At 36.2% G+C, this 19,995-nt stretch overlaps 1 protein-coding gene across 2 annotated transcripts in view; it reads left to right on the plus strand.

Annotated features, from left to right (window-relative positions):
- TMEM106B (transmembrane protein 106B) overlaps nt 1–11,111 on the plus strand; it is a 27,363-nt gene extending 16,252 nt beyond the window's left edge. For both annotated transcript variants that reach the window (XM_006072499.4, XM_006072498.4), the window contains exons 5-8: nt 2,708–2,848; nt 3,105–3,154; nt 4,230–4,283; nt 5,028–11,111. In XM_006072499.4, coding sequence (XP_006072561.1) covers nt 2,708–2,848; nt 3,105–3,154; nt 4,230–4,283; nt 5,028–5,166 — 384 coding nt within the window. In that variant the 3' untranslated portion in view covers nt 5,167–11,111. The remainder of the gene's footprint in view (nt 1–2,707; nt 2,849–3,104; nt 3,155–4,229; nt 4,284–5,027) is intronic.
- Nucleotides 11,112–19,995: the final 8,884 nt, after the last annotated feature.

Raw genomic sequence — 19,995 nt, forward strand, 5'->3', positions numbered from 1 at the left:
TGTGGTCAGGCAGTAGATGGCAAGAGTGAACGTCGATATTTTAGGAATCAGTGAACAAAAATGGAAATGGGCAAATTTAATTCAGATGACCATTATATCTACTACTGTGGGCAAGAATCCCTTAGAAGAAATGGAGTAGCCGTCATAGTTAACAAAAGAGTTCAAAATGCCGTACTTAGGTGCAGTCTCAAAAACCACAGAATGGTCTCTGTTCATTTCCAAGGCAAACCATTCAGCATCACAGTGATTCAAGTCTGTGTCCCAAAACACTAATACTGAAAAAGCTGAAGTTGAACAGTTCTATGAAGACCTACAAGACTTAGAACAAACACCAAAACCAGATGTCCTTTTCATCATAGGTGATTGGAATGCAAAAGTAGAAAGTCACGAGATACCTGGAGTAACAGATAAGTTTGGCCTTGGAATACAAAATGAAGCAGGGCAAAAGCTAACCAAGTTTTGCCAAGAGAATACACTGGTCATAGCAAATACCTCTTCCAACAATGCAAGAGATGACTTTACACGTGGGCATCACCAGATGGTCAGTATGAAAATCAGATTGATTATATTCTTTGCAGCCAAAGATGGGAGAAGCTCTATACAGTCCGTAAAAACAAGACCTGGAAATGACTGTGGCTGGGATCATGAGCTTCTTATTGTAAAATTCAGACTCAAGAAAGGAGGGAAAACCACTAGGCCATTCAGATATGAACTAAATCAAATTCCTTACATTTATACAGTGGAAGTTACAAAGAGATTCAAGGAATTAGATCTGATAGAGTACCTGAAGAACTATGAACAGAGGTTCATAACACTGTATAGGAGGCAGTGACCAAAACCATTCCCCAAAAAGATGAAAGAAGGCAAAATGGTTGTCTGAGGGGGTCTTACAAATAGGTGAGACAAGAAGAGAAGCAAGAGGCAAGGAAGAAAGGGAAGGATATACCTAACTGAATACCGAGTTCCAGAGAATAGCACAGAGAGATAAGAAAACCTTAAGTGAACAATGCAAAGAAATAGAAGAAAACATGGAATGGGAAAGACTAGAGATTTCTTCAAGAAAATTGAAGATACCAAGGGAACATTTCATACAAATATGGGCACAATAAACGACAGAAACGGCAGGGACCTGACAAAAGCAGAAGAGATTAAGAGGTAGCAGGAATACATAGCAGAACTATACAAAAAGGTCTTAATAAACTGGATAACCAATATGTTGTGGTTATCCAAATGTACAATCTGGATTTAGAAAAGGCAGAGGAACAAGAGGTTAAATTGCAGACATCTGTTGGATCATAGAAAAAGTGAGGGTATTCCAGAAAAACATCTACTTTTGCTTCATTGACCACTCTAAAGCCTTTGTGTAGATCACAACAGACTGTGGTAAATTCTTAAAGAAATGGGAATACCAGACCACTTTACCTGCCTGATGAGGAACCTGTATGAAGGTGAAGAAGCAACAGTTAGAACTGGACATGGAACAATGGACTGGTTCAAAATGGGGAAAGGAGTACATCAAGGCTGTATATTGTCACCCTGCTTATTTAACGTACATGCAGAGTACAGCATATGAAATGCTGAGCTGGATGAATCCCAAACTGGAATCAAGGTTGCCAGGAGAAATATCAAAAACCTCAGATGTTACCAGACTTGGCGGAAAGCAGAGGACTTAAAAGAACTTCTTGATGAAGGTGAAAGAGGAGAGTGAAAAAGCTCACTTAAAACTCAACATTCAAAAAACTAAAGATCATGGCATCTGGTCCCATCACTTCCTGGCAAATAGATGGGGGAATAAATGGAAAAGATGGCAGATATTATTTTCCTGGGCTCCAAAATCACTGCAGAGAGTGACTGCAGCCATGAAATTAAAAGACACTTGTTCCCTTGGAAGAAGAGCTATGACAGACCTAGATAGCATATTAAAAAGCAGGCACATCATTTTGCCAACAAAAGTCTGTAGAGTCAAAGGTTTTTCCAGTAGTCATGTATGGATGTGAGAGTTGGACCATAAAGAAGGTTGAGCGCTGAAGAATTAATGCTTTCAAACTATAGTGCTATAGAAGACTCTTGAGAGTCCCTTGAACAGCAAAGAGATCAAACCAGTCAATCCTAAAGGGAATCAACTGAGTATATTCATTTGAAGGACTGATGCTGAAGCTCCAGTACTTTGGTCACCTGATGCCAAGAGCTGACTCATTGGAAAAAACCCTGATTCTGGAAAAGGTTGATGGCAAGAGGAGAAAGGGCCACAGAGGATAAGATGGAAAATGGCATCACTGACTCAGTAGACATGAGTTTGAGCAAACTCAGGAAGATAGTGAAGGACAGGGAAGCCTGGCATACTGCAGTCTATGGGGTTGCAATTAGTTGGACAGAACTTAGCAACTGAACAACAATTTTTATTGAATTTTTGCTAAGGCCACAAATACATTTTATAACATTGATTTTTCTATGTTCTGGTACTATACATTTCCTGAGGCTACTCTTTAAAAGTATATGTTCATTGTATGTGTTTTATATACATAACACTCATGCAAAACCCAAATAATTGGTTCAATGTTCTTTGATGTTTTAGGGGACAATTTACTTCCTCCTGGTAAATGAAGCATAGCCACAGCTGGAGTCATTTTCTCTATTTATTTTGAATACTCCTTTTTATGCCTATTCTAAGATAACTTGCACATTTTCTACCTTCTTTCTTTTTCAGAATACACTAAATATAACGAACAATAACTATTATTCTGTTGAAGTTGAAAACATCACTGCACAAGTTCAGTTTTCAAAAACAGTTATTGGAAAGGCACGCTTAAACAACATAACAAGTATTGGTCCACTGGATATGAAACAGGTAAGCTTCATTCAGAAAATACTTTGGAGGAGTTAAATGCATCTCAACTTTGTATATAATATTAACTTTCAGGAGATGGGGGTTTTCCTAAAAAATTAGACTTTGAAATGTATCCCATACATATGTAAAACAAAGTCATAGAATCAACCCATAAAAAGAGAGGTTTCCAAACTCTTTTAAGTTATGAAATGTGTCTGAAATATTTGATATTTTGATACTATTCTCTGTTGGTTTATTTTCATTTTTTGCTTTTCAGATTGATTACACAGTACCTACTGTCATAGCAGAGGAAATGAGTTATATGTTGTAAGTTCTGATTTTTAATTATTTTCTCTCATTAAATTATAAAGAATAAGTGTGTGTATGTGTGAATATATAGGACTTTCCTGATAGCTCAGTTGGTAAAGAATCCGCCTGCAATGCAGGAGGCCCCAATTCGATTCCTGGGTCGAGAAGATTCACTGAAGAAGGGATAGGCTATCCACGCCAGTATTCTTGGACTTTGCTTGTGACTCAGCTGGTAAAGAATCCACCTGCAATGCGGGAGACCTGGGTTCGATCCTTGGGTTGGGAAGATCCCCTGGAGAAGGGAAAGGCTACCCACTCCAGTTTCTGGCCTTGAAAATTCCATATACAGTCCATGGGGTCATGGGGTCACAAAGAGTCGTATATACATGTGTGAATATATATTTTTAATAAATATATATGTTTAATTTTCCATCATTTTAGCAGAGACAAGACCACATTTTTAGAATGTTCCTTCTGGCCTTTGATCATCTCCGTTCTCTCTTTTCAAAATGTGTAACATTAATGTACATATACCTGTACACATAGTTTTTTTTCACAATTAAGATTATGCACACCATGTCACTTTTTATTTACTATGTTATAAAAATCATATTCTCATATTTTGTTATTTTTTTGTTTTTGTATAGGAGGACTACAAATGCTAATGACATTTAATATTCTATTCGGGTTTGAAGTTGTGAAACTTGTAAATTAGGTCTAAATGATTATTAACTCTTGTTAAGTAAAAAACTGTGATAATTTTTTAATCCTCTTTTGATATCAGCCTGATACAGAATTTCTGAGTAGGTAATAATCTGGTTACTAAAATTTCAAAAGGTGAAAAAAAAATAGAAGTAGTTAGTAGACAACTCTACAGCTGCTGTAGTATGAAAGCATAGAATAAGAAGCCATGAAAATATTAATCATTTGAGATATAGAAAATGCTCCACCATTTAATGGCTATTTATTATATCTTCTTAATAGTATTTCTATTGGCTTTAACATAGGAAGAGGAATTGTAATTAAACTATTTTATTAATAAATTTCTAATGTCATAGTTTGTGTGTATTTACATTGCTTTTTTCTTTAACAGTGATTTCTGTACACTGTTAACCATCAAGGTACATAACATAGTGCTCATGATGCAGTAAGTATGAATTTTTTTTGAAGTAATTTCTTTGTTTCAACTTTAGATGTGTAACATTAGCTTGGAGTATACACATCTTTATAAATGCTGTCTTATTTGTGTTTTTAAGCCTTACATAAGTGCAGTGAGGTGAAGAAAATAGTTTCCCACTTTACACATGAGGAAATGGGAGCTCAGAGAAGCAGGAAGGACCACATGTCTGCTAAATAGTGAATCTGGACCTTCCAAGAACTCAGGAAAACAGTAGAAATTGATACAGAGAGAAGGATGAGCTCAACAGCCAATTCCTTGCTCCCTGTGGTAAAGGCAGTAACAGTAGTGAAGAGAAGTGATGTTATTGGTTTGCAAGCTGGGTGTTTCCCTAAGCCATGAAAACATTGTAGGTTATAGGTTGGGTCTTTAGGCCATTAGCTAACACCTAATTAACCCTTTTCCTCTGATGAGAGAACTGTGTGATTATTTTTAAGAGTGCAATGAACTAAATATATTTTTAGCCAAAGATAGGTGTTTTGAAAAAAATTAAATTTGTTTGCATATAATTATTTGGATAGGGCTTGCTCAGCCAGCATTCCTGTTGTCTGCTGGGGAAATACTCCCTAAGAGACCCATATCTACAACATTAAGTTATCATTAATCAAATAACCTCTCCCTGAAAAGAATTTTGATATATAAAGTGTTCCCACTTTAGAAAGATTTTTTTATATATAACTATTCAGTGCTTCTCTCCATTTATTTTATTTTCAGAGTTACTGTAACGACAACTTACTTTGGACATTCGGAACAGATATCCCAGGAAAGGTACCAGTATGTTGATTGTGGAAGAAACACCACGTATCATTTGGGGCAATCTGAATATCTAAATGTACTTCAGCCACAACAGTGAAAACTCAGAGATGCACCTGGAGAAAAAAGATACCTATTGATATTTTCCAAACTTGAAAGGATGAGGTACTTCGTGATACGAGATCTTAAATTGAACAACCTAAAGTTTACACTTCTGTTTTAAGAGTACATCTAAGAATATGTGGACTTGTAGTTTATTACAATTCTCCAGTCTGTGTTTGTGATATTTGTACCAGGATCTTTTATTTGAACCTAAATTTACTGATTGATGTTCTTCACTCCTTTCCCAAAGGGGAAAACTAAGACTTCTCCTTCAGGATAACAGATACTTATTTAAAATTCACAGCTCTAATCACTACTGAAAACATAATTTTGGTGATGAACATAATTTGAGAAACTTTATTTCTGAATGTTTTTATAGAAAATTACAGAGGGCCTATTACTGATGAAGACATTTAAAGAATACCTTTTCTTTTTTCCTGTTTTATAAACTCCCATTGCTACTTGGTAGTATTTAATCTATATGTTATTTTAGCTTTTAGCTAAATATTTTTACTTTTTCATTTTGAAATCCCACTCATTTGCATGGTTTTGTCAGTGTTATTTCAAGCTAGTGTTTGCATAACACTTATAAACCAAAATAATGTTTGCAGAATTCTGTACCTGAAAAATTTTAAAAACCCCTATATAATGTGTTTCACATGTCTTTCCATGTTATAGTTGTGTGAAACTTTTGTGTAATATTCAAATATAACCATTTAATGTACAGTATTGTAAATAAATTATGCATGGATTCTAAATAGTTGTAATAAATGTTAAAGTGGTACAGGTTTAAAATCTAGTAAGTTGCTCATAAAAATGAAAAAAAACAAGAAAATGAAATTCAGAAACCTCTAGAATGTGAATATGTTTCCAAATACATATTTGATCAGGTATAACATAGATTTGAAATAAAATATTTTGGTGATCCACTTTTTTTTAATGTTGCTTTTCATACTAAAGAATTATGAAGATACTTTTCACAACTGTTAGGTACTCAGATCATCAATTTTATGAATGTTTTAGAGGTGAAATTATTACTTTGGTAAAATTATCCAGGAAATCCTGTTATAAATTATGGTGGCTATAGCAAAATAAAACCTATACTTTTTTTAAATTTAATTACTTTGCACATCATGGATATCAGGCTTCTAGGAGTTACATTTTTTAAGTTTTCTACTTTTGGTTTGGATTTTGTTTAAAGTTGTTCTGAAGTGTAAATTATTGACTTACTTTACTATTTTATATTTTTAATACCATTTTGCATTTGGGCTTTTGGCCTTTTCACTTCCCAAGTTCAAAGTACCTTTGAAATACATGCTACTGAGCATAGGGGCTGACTATTGATACCAAAAACAGTCATTGGCTTGAGATTAATTTCCTTCAGTTCCTTAGTGATAAATCAGGTTACCCCTCTCTCTACCTGAAAAGTGCCTAACATAGGTCTGAAACATTCTTATTTATAAGTCTGATTCTCTCAACTATAAAACGTGAGCTTTATTTAATTACAAGTAATTAGAGCTAATGAAGCCCTCCTTTCTGCCTTTAAACCTACTCAGGTTTCCCCTTAGCTTTCATATCCTTTTTTTCTAAGTTTTCCTCAATGAACCATTTTAATGATGAAATGTACTAACTTCTTTTTTCGTTTTTAACTACTTAGTCTCCCGTTAATCCACTGCTAACTCATCTATCCTTACTGTTAAACTAAAATCACCCCTTTAAATTAATTATGGATTTTGTGGTCCAACCCAATCTTTAATATTTTTTCTGCCATGTTTTTTGATCACCCCTTGTCTCTTTGAAATTGCACACTTCACTACTGTGTGGGTTCTAACTGTATTTTTCATATTATTCTCATTTCATTTTTCTCACTCTACTATCTTCTTATGTTTTAATGAGTAGTATCCAGACCCTCTTCTGCCTCAAAATTTTTACTTCTTTGTCTTCAACAATCACCTCCGTTAGTGTATCCAGATCTGTTTCTACATCCCTGATCAGTAACCTATCTGGTTTCTCATTTAGTTAATGAGTTAGACATCCCTGGTAGCTCAGACAGTAAAGAATCTGCCTGCAGTGTAGGAGACCAGATTTCGATCCCTGGGTCGGGAAGATCCCCTGGAGAACGGAATGGCAACACACCCCAGTATTTTTGCCTGGAAAATTCCATGCACAGAGGAGCCTGGCGGGCTGTAGTCCATGGGGTTGTAAAAAGCTGGACACGACTGAATGACTAATAGCTTTTAGAGATAATAGTATTTCAGTGACTGTGTAAAAGCAAAAAATGTTAAAAAAAAAATACCGTATTTTGTTTTGTCCCATTTCGTCAAAATCATTCTTTCAGATATGCCTTCTTCAAAAATCAATCCTAATTTATTTTGCTACTTTGTATCTTTTAACCTTGGAAAACTATATAGTGTAAATTAAGTGGACTTTTCTTCTGATGTGTAGCTCTAATATCCTTGTAAAGTGGACACAGAGCATCTGCTGAAGAGTCAAGAAAGTTAGAGAACATTTGCTTTTACTGACTTAGTTCTGAATATTTATTCATTCTTTAAATTAAAAATTCCTTATTATTCCTGCTTTCTTTGGCATTCAAGTCAGAAAGAAACTGAAATTTAAAATAAGTTAAAAAAAGAAAGTAGTAGAGAAATAAAGATCACTTGTGACTATTTTCACAGAGGGTTAAGTAACTGCCAGAGAACCCTAGAGCAAAGTAGGCTGTAAATTAATACAATTACAAAAGCACATTCCGATGATGCAGACTTATAGCCATTAAAAAAAAAATCTGGAAAGAACAGATGAGGCTTTAACCTTTCTTAGGTCATTGTCCAATGCAGTTTCTTACGTGGTAATAGGATTTTTAAAAAACTATTCTCAGATCTTATTCAACAAACATGGTAAAGATGTTAATTTTTTTTCTCTGATATTTCCAAGTATAACTTCCTTGCACCTTTAATAGACTGGTCATTCTAACCAAGGCTACATGTTTTGATATTACATTTATATAGCACCATGCCCTTTGCAGAACTCTTGTTTTGTCATATCATTTGTCAGAATCCTGTGAATTAGAAAAGGAGGGTGGTAGGAGCTCCATCTTTTAGAAAAGGAAAAAGAGGCATGGAGAAGTTGAGGGTCTTGCTGAATATTTAATAAATACTTTAACTGATGCCAGACCGAATTTTTCTGTCTGCCATATCTGTGCTTGGTCAATGAAATCACCCATTGGAAAGCCCTGTTGACTCAGGTTAGTACAAATAAAAATCAGAGAAAATATTCACATAGGTAACATAGTGACAGTACAATTAACACTAATGAACTAAGATTTTGGATATCTTGAAATTAGTACCTTAAATATTTTCAAGGGAAATGAACACTTGTAAGATATTTTGGAGCATAATCTATAACTTAATATTTTTAAGTAGCTTAATTTTCTGTTAAATCTGTGATTATTCCAGTAAAGATAATAGATAGACTAATTATAAAGAAGAGATTAATGGATTTGAGATTTGAAATAACAGTTTGAAAATATTGGACACCAGATAAACTGCTTGCAATTTCTAAATAGCCATCTTTACTGTACATGTAACATGTAAATGACCATGGTTTTATTTGTGTGCATTTTTTCCATGCTTTTTTGTTTGTTTAGGCAAATGACATAATTATTTTCTCAAAGAATTCATGAATTATTATTACTCAAAGAATTATTTTCTCAAAGAAAATAAAATTCACTTTGGATCTTCTGACTCGTAGTTTAGGAATAACAGTGTGGTGTTCAAATAGATAGGAAGTGATTGCCGAAACAAAATGAAAGTGACTTAAAAACTTCAAACGTCAGCCTGATGAATCTTTGTGGTTCTTAGCCTTATCATTATTGCAATATAATTCTGGATGTTTAATTGGAGTACGTGTCCCCAACTTTCCCTCATGCCATTTGACTTTCTTTTTTAGTTTTAAAATAATTCTTTGTATATTGCTATGTCTTATTTAAGAAAATGATTTGTTAGATATTTGACCCCAAAGTAAGTCACTTCTCAGTATAGCTAATGTTTACTGATTACTTTCTGTGTCACATACTGGACTGTACTAACTTTTCTCATTATCCCTCGACAGAGTCCTTTAAGGTAGTGACTGTCATTACCCCTCCCCCATTTTATCTCTGAGGAAATTTGGGTTTTAGAGAGGTTAAGAAATATACATAAGCTTTAAAGTGGCAGATTAGAGATTCACACAGGTCTGTTTTACTCAAGCATCATTGTTCTTACAGTAAGCATATTTTCTTTCTAGCCTTTGAAAATGTTTTATTCATAAAAATGTATTGGATGTTGCACATAATATGTAGGACTGAGGCTTTTGATAGTATTTTTAAGAATACTATTAAGATACTTTATTATTTTATAAATCCTTAGTATAAAATGTTTATCTTTAATTATTAATGCCTATCTGTTAGGGTTTCTTTATAAAAGATATAAAATTTTAAATTACCAAGTACATATGTCTTCTTTGATTGGGCTTCCCAGTTGGCACTAGTGAGATTGTAAGCCAAAGGTTACTCACCATTCTGTGATTTTTTGGTTCATAACATCTGAAAACAGTAACTACTTGGCTCAAATACATCTAAGAATTAATTTTATTTCTTTCTCTTTTTTTGTAATATCAGGTTTTAAATGAGATGTTAAACTATTTTAAGGAAAAAATATGTTTGAGGTGGGATAAAAAGACTTAAACATTATTTCTTTAAAAAAATTATTTTTACATGAAAACTAGATATATTTGTGATGTGTTCAATCAAAAAATTCACTACTGTATCCCAGATCTACATATTTCAAGGTAAAAATGTTCACTTGTCAGCTGAAATTTCTGATTAGAACTAATATTTGTATATTTTTGTGCTTAGAATTTAAATTTCACAGTGGATTTTTTTTTTAAATTGACCTTTAATTAGGATGAAAGCAAGTGATATATTTATATACTATAGGGATAAAAATGGTAATTTTCATTTTTAAAAAACTACCAGTGTGATTATGTTTTTAGTTCCTTTTACTCATGTTTAGCATAGGCTTTTAAGTTTAAAAATACACTGTGGTCTGTATTGACCCAAAAAGTATTCCATAAATTAAACAAATATATGGCAAGTTTTTCATAGCTAAATCTAATTCTTCTAGAAGGAAGTTATTGCCTTCTATTTAATTACATTAATTGAAATGTGTTTAAGAGAAATGTTTTCAGCATATTTTGTATACTAAAAAACAAAAGGGGTTAGTATTGGGCCAATGGCCAAGAGGTAATGTTACTACCTTGTAGACTGTTACAGTTCAAATTGTCCCACTCCCCCCAGAATTTTAGAAACTAGAAATCTGGGAGATACTATATCAGCTGTAGTCAGTTGACTCTAAATGCTGTAAGCTGTATTCATCTTTTGTTACTGTGTGAGATGGGAAAAATGCCACATTGCAAAAGATGCATAATTTCATTGTATAATGATTTATTTTAGGCATATAGTATCAGGAAGCTTTGTCTTGTGTGTTTTGTCTTGTATTTCCTCATAGAACTAAAGTAAGATTTGGGGAAATGATTTTAAAATGCTTTCTGACTTGACATGCTTGGTCAGAAATTGTTGGCATTGGTGGGTAGGTTCTAACCAGTTATTTTAATTGTGCAATAAATAATAATAGAGTGTGAGACTATGTTTGGGCACTTACTATTTGTTTATATTAGGTATTAGCCTCCATTGTAATATACTTACTAAATTTCCAAGTTGAACAGTTCTGTAGTTAATAACTATTGTTGCTGTACCTGTAACAAAACATACTTATGACAGTAAAATGAATAGAAGTGCCCCCAAATACTATTTTTTAATTCACTTGTAACTGTTCCTCTTGTAATTGTGTATGACAAAATCAAATTTGTAAAAATTTTAGCATGAAAAATAAAATTTGTATCAGTCAAGTGTCTTGGTTATGCTTTTGAAATTGATTTTTTTCATCTGCTTCACTTCTAATTTGTTGCCTAATACTGTTTAGTCTACTCATATCTCTGAAATCTGTCTTGTAGTTGAAATCTCTGTTGCTATTAGTCCCTAGTTTTTTTACTGAATGAAGCCCTAGTCCCAACTGTGATGTTGGGAATCTTTATTTAATCTGGCCACAGCCTCCAATTCACAGTCTTTATTTCCTGTCATTGCCCCTCCCTTATGTCCCAGGCAAACTGAGATATATCCCATTCCTTGGAAACATTCCTTTCCTTTGTCCACACTTCGCTCATTCTTTTTTCCTAGAACATTATTTAACCATTTCTTTAGTCTCCCAAACTTATTTTCCAACACCCAGCTCAGGTATCCTACCCTGCTCTGCTTCTTTTCCTCCAAACTTACTGAAATATTTGGCGACATTTTTCCATTTGTGTACTTTTAAAAGAATTGCCTAATCACAAAGAATATTTGTTATTTTGTTTTTGAACTCTTTTTGTTTTGAACTGAACTTAAAACGTGTTTTAAACTTTTAATCATTATTCAAATGCATTTTGCTAGCTTAGAATTAGTGTTTTTAAAGGTTTTAAAAATCTTGTATCAAGTTGCATGATCTGCAGTTAGATGAAATGTGATCTGTAGTATCTTGGTGAAAAAGAGATTTATTATGTGCATGTGCATTTCCTAGCCAATTTCTCAAGAAAGAAGAACAAATTCATGAGGTGTTTTTTTTTTTTTTTTTTTTTTTCCCTGATAGATGTCTGTTTTTTGCTCAGTGACTTTCAGAATTTTTTTTTAAGTTCAGTTTAGTTCAGTCTCTCAGTCATGTCCGACTCTTTGCGACCCCATGAACCGCAGCACACCAGGCCTCCCTGTCCATCATTACAAAACCTATTTTTTATACAAAGTCTTATGTATAACCCCAATAGGTGGTAAAACACAGCCACTTTGATGTCATTGGGGGAAGACCCACAATCCCTCACTACCCATCTTCCACAATGGACCCTGAAACCATTGGTCTAGAGTGTGATGTTCAGTCACTTCTTTAATGATAACAGTGCAGTTTAACAAAGCTGCTCTGGCTAATGACTGAAACATATTTCATAACTGGGCAAATAAAACCTTAAATTTATGTTTTATGTTTATATTTTAAAAATAGCTTTGAAAATGACAAGGGAAAAATATATTTCAAATGGTTAGTCTTCAAAGGAAACTTTAAAAGTTTGGGAACTGTATCTTAAAGTGATTTTGTAATGAACAGTTGAACATATATTTTCATTTTATGAGTTTCAGATTCTAATAGAATATATTGATGATAATATTTTTAAAAAAATTTCCACAAAGAGTTTAGAACCACCAAGAATTCTAATAACAAATCTGTTTCAGGTATTTAATTCTTAAATATTAAAGGGTACATTCTAAATAAAACTGACTTTTTTGTCTTAATAATTTGTGAATAACTTCAGAATTAAAACAAATGCTATCTGTAAAAACCTATAAAAAGTCAAGAATGAGCTTAAAGTCAGATTTTTTAAAATAAGGTAATCGGTCTGCATTGGGATGATCCCCTAGAGAAGGGAATGGCAACCCACTCCAATATTCTTGCCTGGAGAATTCCATGGACAGAGGAGCCTGGCCAACTACAGTCCACGGGGTCGCGAAGAGTCGGACACGACTGAGTGACTTAACACTTTCATTTTACACTCAAATGTAAGCTTTCATGAATTTGAGATAAAGTCTTTTATTCCAGAAGTTATTTGTTCACATATAAAGTATAATTTTTTAAAAGTCACACTCTTGTTTATATGTTAATTTTAATTTTGTTCTTGTGGATAATCTTGTGTTTTTTGAGTTAAGTAATATGGAATTTCCTAAAATTACATTTTGAATATTCATGTTACTTATCACAATGTTAAAAGCATTGCCTTCTTCAATATCTTTTCCTTCCTAAAATACTAGCTGACTCTTTGATAAGCTGTGCATAGGTTTAAAAAGGTAGAAGCGCTTTCAACACCCTTGAACCATGGAATTCCCATTTTTTTTCTCATGCCTTTTACTTTCTTGCATAGCATCTATCTCTATGTGAAACATTATACATATTTACTGATTTTCTTATTGTCTGTATACGTATAATTAGAAGAGATATTCTTGCCTATTATATTAACTGCTGTAGTACTCATTCATCTACCACTCCAATTACTTTCCACAACCCCTGAAAGGAGTTCAGGGTGGAGAGCAGAAATGAGGCACTCTGCTTGGGAAAGGGGTGCGGTGGGGACTGACAACAGGTCTTTAGATAGTTAGATTTGTTTTCTCAGGAGCTGATTTTATGAGCCTAATTCTTACATTGCCCCATATCTAGAAAAGTACTAAACTCCTTTTCTTGGTGACAACTGTTTGTCATTACTTACAAAAGCTTCATGAGACTAGCAGAAATCTTCTGGAAAAATATGTGCTTGATTGCATGTATTCCCCCATCACCAGAATCTTACATATACTGACCTTCCTCCCTGCTGCTTTGGAGAAGTTGCTCAGAGCTATCTGAGGTGCTGTCTCCCAGGCTGTAGTTCTCATGCACCCAATAAAATTTAACTCACAACCTGCACATTACGTTTTGTTGATTTGGGCGGGCTTTTTTTTTTTTTTTGCTATGCTGGTCTATGTTTTGTGTGGGCTTTTCTCCAGTTACAGCAAGCGGGAGATACTCTCTAGTTGTGGTAAGCAGGCTTCTCATTGCCATGGCTTCTCATGTTGCAGAACACACACTCTAGAGCTTGTAGGCACACGGTTGTAGAGGTTGTGGCACACGGGCTTAGTTGCTCCTTGGCATGTGGGATCTTCCCAGACCAGGGATCAAACTCGCATTGGCAGGTGGATTCCCTGAACCACCAGGGAAGCCCACATTGTGTACTTTTTTAAGTCAAGAGGACCTAGATGGGTAGAGGAAAATTTCTTCCTCCTCAACTTTATTTATGAAGTGAAGTGAAAGTCACTGAGTCATGTCCGATCCTTTGTGAGCCCATGGGCTGTACGGTCCATGAAATGCTCTATGCTGGAATACTGGAGTGGGTAGCCTTTCTCTTCTCTAGGGGATATTCCCAACCCTTCACATATCTTTTTCTGGTACAATTCTGACTCCTGCTGTGTGAATATCTTTCTTGTTTTAATTATACAATTGATGCTATTTAATTACAGAAAAAAGAAGAACTATACACTTAATTTTATAATCGCTAATGATTACTTTGAGAGCAAATTAAAATGTACCATATAGACAGTCTTTATTATCTTTGCAATACAGATATTTAATATGTCTCTTAAACTTAGATTCACATTTTCATTTTATTCAGTGCAATATAGAACATAAAGCATACCTATTATAAAATCTATTTTCTAAATGAAGACAGTTTAATGTTTCATTTTCCATAGTAGTGAATTTCATGGAGCAAAAATCTAGATAACTTAAGGTTATGGAAATTAACTTGATACTATTTAGCCAATCTTTATATAAAGTATGCTTGCTGAAACAAACATGTCATTTATGAATTATATACAAACAGTGTAATGTAGGTGAATCATGCTGACACAGTAGAGGTGATTATAGTATTTGGATTTATGTGTGCTCAAAGAACAGAGCAGCTAAAGTACTAATAAATTAGCTGCCCTTTGTGTGAATGGCTTCCTTATGCATTAGTCATCTATCTACTGGGACTCATGATTCTAATGGCACATTTCCTCACAGAAATAATGTTAATCTCCTCTGTTGGAGACGTCTTGTTGCCTCAGAATATCCACTCTCCTCTTTTACAGAGCTCTGAGTTTTAGGTGGGTCCCTTGTCGACAAGTGAGGCTTCCCCAATGTCTCAGTCTGTAAAGAATATGCCTGCAATGCAAAAAAACACAGGAGATGTGGATTCAATCCCTGGGTAGGGAAGATCCTCTGGAGGAGGAGATAGCAACCCATTCCAGTATCTTGACTGGAAAATCCCATGGACAGAGGAACCTGGCAGGTTACAGTCCATGCAGCTGCAAAGAGTCGGACATGACTGAGCACACAAGCTTGCATGTACCAACAAGGAGACGGCAATGGCACCCCACTCCAGTACTCTTGCCTGGAAAATCCCATGGACGGAGGAGCCTGGTGGGCTACAGTCCATGGGGTCACTAGGAGTCGGACATAACTGAGCGACTTCACTTTCACTTTTCATTTTCATGCATTGGAGAAGGAAATGGCAACCCACTCCAGTACTCTTGCCTGGAGAATCCCAGGGACGGAGGAGCCTGGTAGGCTGCCGTCTATAGGGTCGCACAGAGTCGGACACGACTGAAGTGACTTAGCAGCAGCAGAACACTGCCTTTACCAGCCTGCCTTGTGCCTAGATGTGGCATATGACTAAATCTCAGCCAATAATAATGTAAGTGGAAGCACTGTATATGAGATTCATGGGTAATTTTTGAAGGAAAAGGTCCTCTTCTATCCTCTTTTCTATTGCATGGAACCCGGACTAAATGACAGGAGCTCTAGTGGCTCTTTCAGATTATGAAGTAATTGTGAATTAGAAATCAACACTGAAGGTGATAAACAAGAAATAAAGACTTGCTCAAACAAACAAACACTGAGAGAATTTGTTGCCAATAGGAACTGCCTTGCAAGAAACATTCAAATGATTTCTTCAAAGAGAAGGTACAGGTCAAAAACTTGGATCTACATAAAGAAGAACTTTAGAGATGGATAGACCTTTCATTTGGGGCTTCCCTGGTAGCTCAGATGGTAAAGAATCTGTCTGCAATGCAGGAGACCTGGGTTCGATCCCTGGGTCAGGAAGATTCCCTGAAGGACATGGCAACCCCCTCCAGTATTCTTGCCACAGAATCCCATGGATTGATAAGCCTAACAGGCTACATTCCATAGGGTTGCAAAGAGTCGGACAAGACTGACTGAGTAACACACACAAGAGAAGGAAAGGTCATTGAAGACGGTGCTGAGTTGGGAATATCCCTTGGGAATTCACTTGTGACTCCCCACATGCAGGCCCATTATGCCGCAGACCTTCTATAAGCGTTTCCCAAGAAGTGAACACCAATACCTGGAATTAGAAATCTTGAGACTCACAGTTAAGGAAACTGCCAGAGGAAGATCATCTTCAAAGCAGTGCACTTTTTCATCATTTCCTACTCTACCTTTGGCATTAGTATAAGTTCATTGGAAAAGGAAAATGGTGAGTTATACAGATGAATACTTTTACATCAGGAAATAAGCAAATAACCAAAAACTAAAGCTAGAGTTACCACTCCTTCTTCTCTTCATCCTTCTCCTCTAACCGTCCTTTATACCGTAGCCCCCACTTTAAACAAAGCCTGTGAAAATGGTACACAGTAGGTCTCTTGAGCTTTAGGCAGTTGCCATTGTTCCCTCTATGAAATAAAGTTCATATTTTATGGCAAGACAAGAAAACTACACATAAAAAATTTTCCCTGCCCTTTGGCCTCTTCTCTCCTACTCTGCATCATGTGCATTATGCATCAACTGAACCTCCTCATCAGCAGAAATGTCTGCCCACCAACATTCTCCTAACACCATCAAGATAGTTCCTTAAAAGATAACAGTTCTTCTTGATCTTATGACGGGCCAAGATGATGCTTAGCTCAGATCAGGATTGTGTAAATTGTTGATACAACATTTAATGTAGGGCCCTCTGCCTCAAACGGAGAAGGCAATGGCAGCCCACCCCAGTACTCTTGCCTGGAAAACCCCATGGACGGAGGAGCCTTGTAGGCTGCAGTCCATGGGGTTGCACAGAATCGGACACAACTGAAGCTACTTAGCAGCAGCAGCAGCAGCAGCCTCTGCCTCAAAAAGTTATTTGACTGTGCCTTAAGGCTATGGATTTTCCTGTGGTCACGTATGGATGTGAGAGTTGGACTGTGAAGAAGGCTGAGCGCTGAAGAATTGATGCTTTTGAACTGTGGTGTTGGAGAAGACTCTTGAGAGTCCCTTGGACTGCAAGGACATCCAACCAGTCCATTCTGAAGGAGATCAGCCCTGGGATTTCTTTGGAAGGAATGATGCTGAAGCTGAAACTCCAGCACTTTGGCCACCTCATGCGAAGAGTTGACTCATTGGAAAAGACTCTGATGCTGGGAGGGATTGGGGGCAGGAGGAGAAGGGGACGACAGAGGATGAGATGGCTGGATGGCATCACTGACTTGATGGACGTGAGTCTGGGTGAACTCCGGGAGTTGGTGACGGACAGGGAGGCCTGGCGTGCTGCGATTCATGGGGTCGCAAAGAGTCGGCCACGACTGAGCGACTGAACTGAACTGAACTAACTTCTAATGGGTATAAGCTTCTCAGAGCTTTCTGAGATGATACCCCTGAGTTATAATCTTCAGTTTGTCTCAAATAAAATTTTCTGTTTCTTCAATTGACTGATTAATTTGTTGTCGACACCACTGACCCTCAGCCACAGATTCTATCTGTGCTAGCCTTCTCCTAACCAATAATTTCCATGATATCACAGTTTGGTGGAGAAATCGTATTGTTTTAAAATTATACAGTCATTACATTTAAATCTACCGATGTATAGAGAAACACTGTCCTGTTCCACTGTTCACAAACATATCACACTTTGGGAAATTGGGTTAGGACTGTTCACAAACGTATCACACTTTGGGAAATTGGGTTAGGGTATTGGGCTGGTTGTTAGAAGACCAGAGGTCTAGAACTTACTCTGCCCCTCAAGGAGCTGTGCTTTTGGAAAGTATGTGTGCTTCAGTTGTGTCTAACTCTGTGACCCTATGGACTACCTGCCAGTCTCCCCTGTCCATGGGGATTCTCAGTGGGTTCCCAAGATCCAGGGGATCTTCCCAACCCAGGGATAGAACCTGCATCTCTTACATCTCATGCATTTGCCTGTGGGTTCTTTATCACTAGCACCACCTGGGAAGCCCTAATAAGCTGGGAAACATAGGTAAATGTTTCCTTGAGCTCTGTGAGCCATTCTAGCAAATTACTAAATTCAGGGAAGCACTCATGAGAACCCGTTTTAAGCCCATGAGTCAGAAGTACAGGTCACAACCAGGATTTCAGTTGGTGTCTAAAGTAGGGGTGGTCTTACAGGACTGAGCCCTAACCTGTGGGATCTGACCTATTGTTACCAAATTAGACAGCCTATCTTACAGTCCTAGCTGAACTGAAGCCTTCTGGCTTGGTAAAAAAGTTCTTAACTCCTCAGGATCATATTGCCAATAATAAAACTGAGTTTGGTGCAAGCAAGGCAGGCTTTTATTCAATGACCAGAGAATGGAGAAGGGGAGCTCATGCTCTAAAAGCACCTTCTCCTGAAGGGATGAAAGTGGGCGACTTTTAAGCAGTAAGTGGCAGACAGGTAATCAGGGCTCTAGGAAAAGTGTGGAGATTTCCAGGGGCAGCCGCGGGCAGCCCGGGCTTTTGTAGTCTTCCAGGCTCCAGGCATTCCTGTAGAGAAATCAGGGCTGGTTGAGGGTGGTTTACCACTGTATATCTCTGAAAGCACACCTCTCTCAAAGACAAGTGCAAAGCATCTCTGCCAAACACCAGGTACATTTGAAATGAACACAGAGATGAATCAGGGCGTGTCGTTCAGTTCTTAGGGGTATAGAGACAGAAAGAAAATAAATGAAGGCAAGGGATATGCTGACAAAAAAAACAAGCAAAAAACCAAAAAGCAACCCACAGATCTGTGGCCCGGGCTGCACAGTACAGGTGATACCATCTCCGGGTGATACTATCTCTATTTCTCTGTTCATGAGACATGGTGTTGGGAAGCAAACCATGCACTGATTACTTTGCATCTCTCAACTATTTTGTCTCTACCCTGTATCTCTAGAAGGAAGCAAGATGGCCTTTCACCTAGAAGGCTTGCTAAAAGCTGGGTGAGCCCTATTTCTACTATGCTACTTTCCACTATCCAAAGTGGATAATGGCCAGTAATTCACAAGAGACGATCCTAAGAAAAATGAGCTAATTTTACAAAGCTGAAATGTGAACTCTCAGATACTGAATATTAAAAAGCCGATGCTTTCTGCAGGAGCCATTCAGCGGCACTCCAGGGGACACTTGATTTGTCTGAATAATAATAAACTATAATGATAATAGCCAAGAGCACCTCACAGGAGTACTAAGCTTTAATGATTCAATATTTGTGGAACCCTTTGAGCACCTCCAAAGTTATGTAAGCACAAATGAATAGGTAGGGACACCATATACCATTGTTATTTCTACATTAAATCTCTCTTGGTAATTTCCTATCTTATAATGTCTTGTAAGGTAGGTACTGTATGAGACTAATATATGAACAAAATTATGGAAGAAATAAAGTATAAAATAATATATAGTAGTGATTTCCAATGAAATTATTATAATTTCATATTAGTGAAAGAGAATGGAGTCGTTAATAGCATCTCTAAAAAGTCATTCCTAGGTTGTAAAATAGAAAAATGAAAATCTGGAATAGACCCTTAAGATTTAAATGTCTGAAAAGAGTTTGAAGACACACTTGTTATTTTTTCTTATGAAGGAGACACCTAAGATTTTAGTTGGTTTTTTTTCCACACTGAAGAAATTATAATGATGTTTTCTCTGTTTATTTCCTAGTAGAAATTGTACACATTATTTTCATACATCTGTCTTTTCATCTTCTCCTCCATCACCAGCATAATTTATGCAATGTGATAGTACATTTAATATTCCTAGTTTAAAAAATATATCTTCACAATTCTGTTATCCTCATATTTTCCAAAATGCACCATTGTGATTTTGATACTGTCCCTAACTTCCATGAGGTAGCTATGTACAAACTGCATTGACCCAGTCTCCAACAAATTTTC

Source organism: Bubalus bubalis, chromosome 8 (genome assembly GCF_019923935.1).
Source record: "Bubalus bubalis isolate 160015118507 breed Murrah chromosome 8, NDDB_SH_1, whole genome shotgun sequence".
NCBI classification, from domain to species: domain Eukaryota; kingdom Metazoa; phylum Chordata; class Mammalia; order Artiodactyla; family Bovidae; genus Bubalus; species Bubalus bubalis.